Here is a 10,584-nt window from a genome sequence, read left to right as displayed (position 1 = left end):
AAACATATAAAGTGATATGAACTTTCAATCTAATAATTAAATTTACAAAATTCACATTTAATATAAAATTATTAAGCGGTGTAACTTTTATTAAATATTACACCGCTAAATAATTTTATATTAAATGCGAATTTTGTAAATTTAATTGTTAGATTAAAAGTTATTTACTCTTAAATCATATATACAAAATTTTATATTAATCCAAAATAATTTGACACTTCATTCTTATAAAACAAAACTGATATAATATATATATTTCAAAATATATTAAAATATGAATATTTTAATTATCTTCAAGTTGTTTAATTTTAACAAAATTTGATGTAAACATATAATAACATGAACTTTTCAATATAACAATTAAATTTATAAAACTCACATTTAATATAAAATTATTGGATGGTATAATACTTAGTAAAAGTTACACCGGTATTATTATAACCATCATATTATATATATATATATATATATATATATATATATATATATATATTTTCACTCTCTCTCTCCTTTTTTTATTTTATATGCGACAATTATTTGTATCCATAAGTCATTTTTTTTAATACAACCCTCTGACTTACCCATTAACAAAAATTTTAACCCGGGCAATTCACCATGCAACATAAGCCGTAAAAACATGCTCTAAGCACCACTGGCCGCAACAGCATACAGCTGAAGCTGAAGCAAAAAGAATGTCATCTAATGTCCAAATTGGGCATATAATCTAGTATTCCTTTTATTGAATAACGACCAATATGAATCCCAATGACAGGCAAGTACCATAAAATTTAACAGTATATCAAATAGGAACACCTCTCGGAAAATGCAACAATACACAGGTCCGAGATGAATAAAAAAAAAGTAAACGCATCTCGTGCATGGTACAATTTTATCTCAAACAAAATTAGAACACTCTTCCAGTTGTTCCATTAACCATTAATTTTGCTTAACGGATTTGAAATGATGAAACAACTATCTGACAAATTATTGCCAACAATAAACTTTGCATAAGTGAAAATGAAACTTGAGGCGGCTAGTTGACAACATCAAGAACCAGCTTGCGAGACTTTAGAACTGACCACTTCAACCGACGGTAATAGGCAGCCTGAAGTAGTGCCAGTGACAGTACAAATATCCATTTAAATCCCATCTGCATAAATTGTACATATATCAAGTTTCTTTAGAAAACAGGATAATGTCATTGTAGATCTGGTCAAAACAGGATTTAAAAGGAAACAAACCAGTTTTCTCTCTTCCATTTCGGTTCCGCGCCCAAGATAAGAATGACACAACATCTTTCCCCATCTGCAACAAAAATTTTATAAAAAAAGAATGAGCTCCATTCTTTCGAGTGAGTCCATAACGATGCATTTTTAAGATTTACTAAACTATTCCTCCAGAAACAAATTTAATTACCTGAGCTTCTGTAGCAGGGGTACCATCTTCATACTCCACAGCACCATCATTAAGCATTTTAGGCATGGCAATTGCTCCACCAGGAAAGTAAGGATTATAATGAAGTCCCTCTCTTATCTGCAATATTATATTTTGAACATAATCATGAATAAAAGTTTACGAACACAACAACAAAATTAGTACATCAGTATAAGGAAAAAAATGATATTATGAGCGAGTACCAAATATGAATGAGAATTATCAATTATAGAAAGCATAATGAAAGCTCTCTCTACATGCTTATGTATGAATAAATTAAGCGGTGTCACGCAGGGAGGAGCATTTTTTGGTGTGACGTGAGAAATACATCTTGATCATTAGATTTTACATGGATGGTAAAAGTTATATTTCACTTATGGCCACATGATTACGTGAACAAGTCAATTGCCTTTATGTTCTAATTTTGACAATACATAAAATGATTAAAATCTAATGATCAAGATTCTCTCCTCTCACTATAAACCCTCCTCCATGTCTTATGTATGGGTGTGGACGTTTGTGATTGCATGTATGTTTAATCATGTATGAATTAGATTGAACCTGAAGATGGCACATATTATACGCAAAGGATATCAAAAGGCATGATTCAAAAGTGTTGTACAGAAAGTAAATCTCAGAGATAGAGCCAAGGGCTATTCAACCATGCCCTGCTCACCACTACACCATGCATACAGACACGTCCTCATTAGCGTGCAAAAAAATGAGGAATGAATGCACAAAAAGAGGGAAATGAAAACAATAAGTATTTGTCAGTCGTAAAGCATTTGTTTCAAAACCACCGACAGATTTGCAAAATTTTGGTACAGAACCAGATCGAGTGGCCTAGCATTTTCCAACAGTCAACTATGCAAAATGTATAAAATCACTTTTTTAAATAAAATAAATAAAGAAGAACTTACCGAAACACCAGCAGGTGGGTCACGATAACCAGTTAGAAGGGCAAAAACATAGTTCTGACCATTGTGACGGGCCTGAAAAATTAAAATAATATATATATTTCTGGTAGATTACATAATAAAATTCCAAAGACATTGCTATCAAATAAGTAGCATTACTTTGGTAATAAGACTTAGGTCTGGAGGATAAGCTCCTCCATTAGCAAACCTAGCAGCTGATTCATTTGCATATGGCTGAGGAAAACGATCGCTGAGTTTACCAGGGCGTGTAAACATCTCTCCCTCATCATTAGGGCCATCAACCACCTCAATCTCAGCTGCCATAGCCTTTACCTCTTCTTCTGTATAAGCAACACCAACCAAATCACGGTATGATATCAAAGACATAGAATGGCAGGAAGCACAGACTTGTGTATAAACTTGATGACCACGACGAATCCTGCCCACATAAAATTAATTGAAAGAATTAACAATTTAAGACATTAATTATCATTGAGTTATCAATGTTATATGACCTTAATGTGAAATCTGGTTTAAATACATGTTAGCAGCAGAACATGGGATAAAGATCCTCCGGAGCTCAAAAATAAACTATGCATCTGGTGCAGTTTGAATTCCACGGCTTTCAGTGACATCAACCAGTTATTTGTAATTCTTTTATAAAACAACTTTAATATATTAAGGGCCAAGAGCCATGCAGTTTTAAAAAGAACTGCACAGGAGTCAGGATCCAAATCCCAAAACAAGTATTCACCATTTATGAACTCTGTTACAGTTAAGTGTCCTTGAAGCAGGAAATTATTACTTTGCAAAATTAAGTTTAAACTATTTTGCTAGAAAAATTATGATGCAATCAATGTATAATAAATGGCATAAACTACCATGTTGGTCCTCCAAAGAGATAGGTGACATCACATTGGTCCTCGGTTCTTACCACATAAGGCAAAAGATGGGAGGAAAACATGCCATATAGGTCTCTCAGTAATGGCTGCCTCACAGATCATGGGCATTCAAATGGATTTGATATCATTTATGGTAATTGAAGGACTTAATTACTATGAATGGAGAACCAATTACATAAAAGTCACACAAGATAAAAACCATGCTATATCACATCAAAGACATGAAATGACAAAGAAAGAAGGATGAATGACTAATCTAAGGATGGGCTAAAAGATAAAATTAGGCTAATTAATTAGAGAGAAAATAAACTAAACATTATTACATGAAATTTAGCAGGTATAAGATTGAGTATCTAAGTTTCTAACTAGGTAAATACTAATATCGTTGAGCAAACGATAAGAAAATATAGGGAAAACTCGAGCCAAACTTACGAAGCATGATCATATGAACTAAGAATTCCCTTGTGAGGCCATGGATAGCTTGGACAAGCCAGGCCATGCTCAGCTTCATCAGCTGCTGCTGTTGATGTAAAACTGAAAAATCCTGACATACCGGCTCCAATTAATGCAAGTGCTCTTAAGGACCTACTGCCAGTGGAGCCAGCATCATCTTTCTTTGCTATGATGGGTGTCAACAAGGAAGAGTTCTGCAGTGAGTACACAACTGCTATTAACAATAGCAACAGACAGAATCAACTTGTTTGCATGGGAAGCAAACTTTTATCAAGAAACTGAAATCATACAACAAGAAGAAAATCCACATACAATTCTGTAAAAGGATTGAGCTTATATTGGAAGAAAGATCCCATTAGTTGGATCCAACTTCTCAATGCTCTTGCATGTTTGGGAAAATAATCACTTTATCTAGAAAGCTTTCCCCAAAAGCTGGCAAAGAAAGCAGTTATTTCCACAAAATAAGCCAAACCCAAAGACATACTTGACAGGGTAAAGAAAAAAAGCTAGCATGTGGACTAATCCATATTTCTACATAAATCAGAAATAAACATAGGAGTTTTGTATTTCATAATTAGAAAACCATATTGCCAATCCCCCGGCTAATTCTATTCTAAGGATCTCCATTATAGGTCACGGAGACCTAAAGGGATCCAAAAAGGTAATTAAGCACAAAAGCATCAAATTAACATGAAATGAGAGCCCAGCGGCTTACAGTAAATTGAGGGTTGAGTTTCCTCCTCAATAGCTGCTGAATAACACCTCCAGCCATCTGAGTCACGCTGTAGGTCATTTACAAATGATAATAAATAAGTAACCATCCAACTAAGCATTAGACGTTACAGAAATAAGCACATAAGTGAAAGGTCAAACAGTCCACCAAATTTCATCTGCAACAGAACAATCATGAAAACTGGCAATGAGAATTGCCACAGGAAATGCTATCACACTTAAAAATGAAATACAAGATTATGCTACCATGATCTATCAAGCAAAATATCTGTAAACACTATATAAAAGTGTGTAGCTTCAAAATGATGCATATTTCAACAAAGACAACCCCAAACAAGATGCACATTTCAATTATAGCTGAACAAATTTCAAATTCAATCACACTATACATGTTTGCTATCAAACATATATCAACAAACAAAGGCAATATGAGATGAAATGATCCAAAATGCTAAAGATTAAAGAACCAAGGATTTAAAAGAATGTAAAAACAATCATAGATCCAAAACTCACCAAGTAAAAGCATCACCACCATAATAATAATAATAATAATAACAATGATGAAGAAGATAAAATAACAAGAAAAACAATATAGGTTACGCAACAACAAAAAAGGAAGGGGTGTAGCTAGGTAAGCACGTTAACTACATATCTAAGCAGCATATTACGTAAATCGAGATTATGCCATCACCAATAAGCACCGCTCACGATTATCAAATAACCCACAATGACATAAAAAGGGGGATAACACACTCCGACATGAATTACACTCCGAACTTGAGCAAATATTCACAAATAAGAACAGAAACAAAAGGGGGATTCAACAACAAGACGAATGAGCAAGTAAGGGAGAGGCACGAAACGGCGAAGGCCAAAAGACAAAACGCAATTGCAAAGGGAAAAGGAAAACCTAGATGTGGGAAATGGGAGCGAATAGAAGAGAAAGGGGGAACTCACGAAACGGAGGGAAAGGCGAAGGTTGAAGGGTCAAAGCGAAGTGAGGCAGAGGCAGATTCAGTTGAAGAGAACAACAGAAGGAGATGGACAAAACCAACGAGAAGCACCCATTCCAACACGCGTTCCGTTCTCGTCACCGCAGTTCCTGGGCTTTTCTTTTGGGCCTCGCCCAATCTTCCAGCCCATGTCCCTCATTGAAACCAAAAACTAGTTGTTATGCTCTGTTTGAATTGGGAATGAAACAGGGGGGGAAGACAAATCAGAAATTATTTTCAAATATGAATGATTCAGAATTTGGATCCATTATGCAAAGGTTAATGCTACCTAAATTTTTTTGGAAATTTTCAATTAGGCTCATAAATTAAAAACAAGTGTGTAATTATCACTTTCATCTTTTTTTATGTTTTGTAATTTAATTTTTGTGGTTAAAAAATTATTTAGAATCTATAAAATTTAACAAAATAATTTTAATATTTACATATCTAAACAATTATATTAGATTATTATTTAACAATATCGTTTATATGTATCAAGAATATTTTGTGAAAATTCTTGAATTATAAATATATTTATAACATTACGAATTAAATTAAAAAAATGAAGGATTTAATTATATTATTTAATTTAAAAAGCTAATTAATTTTTTTAAAATCATAAACTAAATAATGGATTAAACATTATGCAAACTTCATGATGTATTTCGTTCTATTCAAAACTCCTTCATATTCTATCTAGGACATTCTATTAAAAAAAAACAAAAAAAAAAACTCCTCCATTAGTAAGTCATTCATATTCTCGTTAGGTTTAGTCTAACTAATTTTTTAACTTAAAAGTTATTTTTAAAATTCAAGTTAAAAATAAGAAGTAAAATAAAAATATATACAAATTGTTTGGTAAATTTCACTTATATTAATTTTTAACCTCCTTTTAAGCTAAAAATTATTTACTGAAAAAAATAATTTATGACTTATGTTAATTAGATGATAAGTATAAATTAATATTAATTTGATAAATTTAAATATAAATTAAATTTATAAATATTTTTTATGAGGCTAGAGATGGAGTCTCTAACACTAGCTCCAGCACCACCAGCAAAATACTCGACAACAAATTGGCTAGCACCTCCTCTAGCATGACTCCTTTAAAACTGTGCAGGCAATATATAGGGCTTGCTCCTGGTTGATGCTCCAGAAGTCTTACCCCTAGTAAGACCCACACTTTTATAGTGTGCAACATGAGCTCGATTGTCACAGTCATATATCCTAAACTTATTCACCAAGGCTTGAAAGTGATAGATCTCCTAATAGTTAATAGCAGTCTTTACCTCAGGATGAAGGCCGCTCACAAACTTGATGCATTTCATCCTCTCATTAGCATCACCTTGATAGTGACCATAGTACCGCACTAGCTCCTCAAACTTGGCTACATAATCAGCCATAGTCATGTCCCTTTACTTCATCCCCATAAACTCATCTCTTTCAGGCACCTCATGTATTCTGCAAAGTACTTCTCTAGAAATACCTTCCTAAAGTTCTCCCAATTCCACTGGGTGTCAACATCCAACATCCTTTGCCTAGGTCTCTCCCACCAGAAGTGAGCATCATCCACCAGCAAGAAGGTAGCCAGACTTACCATCTGGACCAAGGGGCACTCCATAACAACAAAGATCTTCTCCACCTTGGTCATCCAACTCATAGCACCATCAGGATCATAACCACCCTTAAACTCAGGCGGGTTATGGCGCTGGAAGTGCTCCAACCAACTAGGAGTAACAACAGTGCGCTTAATAGAACGATCTTGCCCCGTAGATTGAGGCAAGGCCTAGATGGCATCAACTAAAGCTCTCTCATGTCTACCGACCATCTACTCTATGACATAATGAACAATATCAACAACCAACAACAACAATCATCAAGATAGTCTATGTAAACATCAAGAATCAGAGTACACACAACAGAAACACAATGAACACCACAACGCACACATTCCCGATTTTTTTATCGACCTAGCTTTGATACCACTAAATGTGACACTCATCTACCCCAAGAGTGATACCATATAAGAATATAAATAACTCATAAATCTTAATTCATTCTTATTAAAGTCATAAATAAAGCATCTCAATTCAACCAAAAAATAAATAATGGAGTAGTAGCAATCAAATTACAACTTGAATGTACTAAACTAAAACAAAAGAGGTAGCATAATTTCTAAACTACTCCCAAGCTCTAATGCCACATTGGCATTAGAGCTACCACACATATCTAGATCTCTCCCTACTCCCCCAAAGACTGAGGATCCATTTTGGCAAAACATACAAAATATACAAACAAGTAAACAAGGAGTCATAAAAATTTCACTATATAGGGAATGCGCTACAACCCTCAGTATCCCTTCCCTTCAATGGTAACAAATATAATAGCAATAATTAATACATTAATTTCAGTTGTAAACACCATCAATTACACTTATAAACACATACACAAAAATGCAATGTAGTGTGCACCTATATTTAAATGCATGGGGTATTCGGTCATCATCATTAAGATTATACTGTTGGTACCTAAGCCCTTAGTTAACCTTAGGCTACCAACACAAAAGTGTTACCACTAGAACACGAACAGGTTCCCACTAGAACTATAGAATTAGGTTCCCATCAAAATTACATAATCATGCAAGTATGATGCATGTCACAACTATGCAATGCTTCTATATAAATACATTGTGATCATCATATGGTTCATCATTCATAAGCATCTATAATCATCTACAACTATTGTTATCCAACAAGATAATAATCATTATTCACCAAGCATATGTACACATTCATGATCATGTAATTAATCAGCAACTCCATTGTCCAAAAAATTCATTAAAGAAGTCACTATCACGCCACTCGTACGAGACCCATCATACAACAACATAATAATAACACCATTTAAAACATCATAAAAGAGTTTCTTGATAGTCTACACTGGGCTTGGAAACCTATGCCCAACCCCAAGCTGAGATAGAGAGCACCTAGGTCGTCTCACGCCCGGCTTGACCGAGCCATGCCCGACACTAAACTAAGACAGGGAGCACCTAGTTCATCTCACACTTGGCATGAACCTCTCCCCGCCCAATGCCATCACGTTTGGGTAGTGCCTTCATATGCATGAAGGCACGTCTGATGTCAAGCACTCGAGCCTAACGCTGCATGCGATCCAACACTCAAACGCACCAACAACAAAATAATAATCGATCATGCACATTCTAATAATCCAAAACTCGTTTTTATGTCTAGAAAATCCACCATTCAGTATGCATTCATCAAATTAAACGCCTACGACTCTTGCCCCTAAAATTATCAATTCTTCTCCCTTAAGGTTCTAACCCCTTTCTATAGAACACTCAATTAATTAATTTAAAAGCATCAGATTTCCAATAAAATTCATATTAAGAACCTATTCGATAAACAACATCAACTGCAAACAAGATTTCATCAAACATAGCATTTATGGGATTAGGGGTCAATCCCTCTATCCTTCATGCATAAACTCAATTCCCAGATATGAGTATTCTCACTCCCCCGTACCTGAAGTGATGCAACGTATGAAATCTAAGCCTTTGTCTTGTCTCCGATGATCTCTTCTCCTTACTCTCCAGATGTGTTCTCTTCAGAGCACAAGAGAGTTAAAGAATGTGAAGATGCAAAAATAATAATGAGCCCTTTTCCGCCTCACTTCTAATAATAACTACCTATTTCTCTGAACCCCTTTATCTTTAATTATATCTATTTTTTAATGATTAAATCAATTAAAACAAATAAAATAACAACTGTTAATCATAAAGTAAGGTAAAACTATTATTATCTTCCTAATTACTCATTATTAATTATTATAAAAAAATCATAGGGTGTTACAATAACAATTAAATTTTTGAATTCTTTTGATTTCAAAATTAATTTTTGTTGACAAAAAGATTTAAGATCACCATACTTCATTATTGGTCCATCTTTTTTTTTTATACAACAGACACTAAAAGAGAAAAGACGAGCTAGAAAACTCTAGAAAAAAAATAGTCAACAACATTAACAGAGAAAATGATGTTGAGTTATTGTGAACAAGTGTTAAACATTAAACAAACATTCTCCTAAAATGTGTGGAGTTTTGCCAATGAATCATTATTATTCCGTCTAATATTAATGCATCTTAATGATGGACATTATATTGGAAAAGAACCATAGGGAGCATGCTTTGACCATCTCAGTTACCTCAACAAAAAACCATGGGGAACATGCTTTGGCCATCTCGGCCAACTCAACTACCAAGACAACCAAACAAGCATATTTACACTTCATCATTTTGGGTCAAGATAATAGGCATATTTGTTACCCAATGTAGACACCCAATTTCGTCCGGGGGCACACAAACAAGGAAATGGACCTCCGTTATGAAGGGAAGGAGCTTCTGAAGCAGGCAAACAACAAGACAAGACATCAGAAGGCCTAAAGGCCAAATAAGATGGCTTTAGTAGCCCGGAACGAGTTGTTCCAAAATTGGAACGGGCCGTTTCGAACCCTGGAACGGGCCGTTCTAATTTCGAAACAGGTCATTCTAATATCAGAACAGGTTGTTCCAATGTGACTAAAATACCTAAAGAGTGCTAGGCTGGAACAGGTCGTTCCAATACCAGAACGGGTCGTTCCAAACAAGTCAAATTTGGAACGGGCCGTTTTGGAAATGGCAACCTTGTGTTAATTTCCACTCTGGAACTGGCCGTTCCGTTTTTAGAACGGGCCGTTCCAGGGTGCGTAATTTTCACATAATGATTGGCCTAGAACGGGCCGTTCCGAGGGCTGTTCTGGCTCCCTTCTGATTCCTATAAATAGAAGCCTCGGGCACAGTTTTCAGGGCGGCCAGAGAAATTTCGAATAAGACTCCTTTGAGCACGAAAATTCTCTATCTCTCTCCCTTCTATTGTATTTCTTGAGATTTGTGTTGCATCTCTATATTCTTTCTCCCTTCTATTGTATTTCTTGAGATCTGTGAGGCATACTGTAGTGTGAAAGGTCACCACAAAGCACCTTCTCTGTAACAGCCCAAGCAACCCGCATGAGGATATTGTCCGCTTTGGCCCACGGCCGCACGGTTTTGCTCTTGGCGATGACACGCATGCCACCCCAAAAGGCCTCCTCCAAGGCAAGT

The 10,584-nt window shown here is 35.1% G+C and overlaps 1 protein-coding gene across 1 annotated transcript; it reads right to left on the bottom strand.

Moving 5' to 3' along the window:
- Positions 1 to 700: 700 nt before the first annotated feature.
- On the bottom strand, positions 701 to 5,556 carry LOC109793690 (cytochrome c1-2, heme protein, mitochondrial). The gene is given in 9 exon segments (XM_020353148.3): positions 701 to 1,150; positions 1,242 to 1,263; positions 1,265 to 1,305; positions 1,417 to 1,533; positions 2,355 to 2,426; positions 2,511 to 2,790; positions 3,686 to 3,900; positions 4,422 to 4,488; positions 5,396 to 5,556. Coding segments are annotated over 8 exon segments (921 nt in total). The 5' UTR covers positions 4,479 to 4,488; positions 5,396 to 5,556; the 3' UTR covers positions 701 to 1,033.
- Between the last annotated feature and the right edge of the window lie 5,028 nt (positions 5,557 to 10,584).

Source organism: Cajanus cajan, chromosome 4, assembly GCF_000230855.2.
Source record: "Cajanus cajan strain Asha chromosome 4, NIPB_CcT2T_4, whole genome shotgun sequence".
In the NCBI taxonomy this organism is placed as follows: domain Eukaryota; kingdom Viridiplantae; phylum Streptophyta; class Magnoliopsida; order Fabales; family Fabaceae; genus Cajanus; species Cajanus cajan.
Note: the sequence above shows the minus strand (reverse complement) of the source record. Positions and strands in the feature narration are given on the sequence as shown.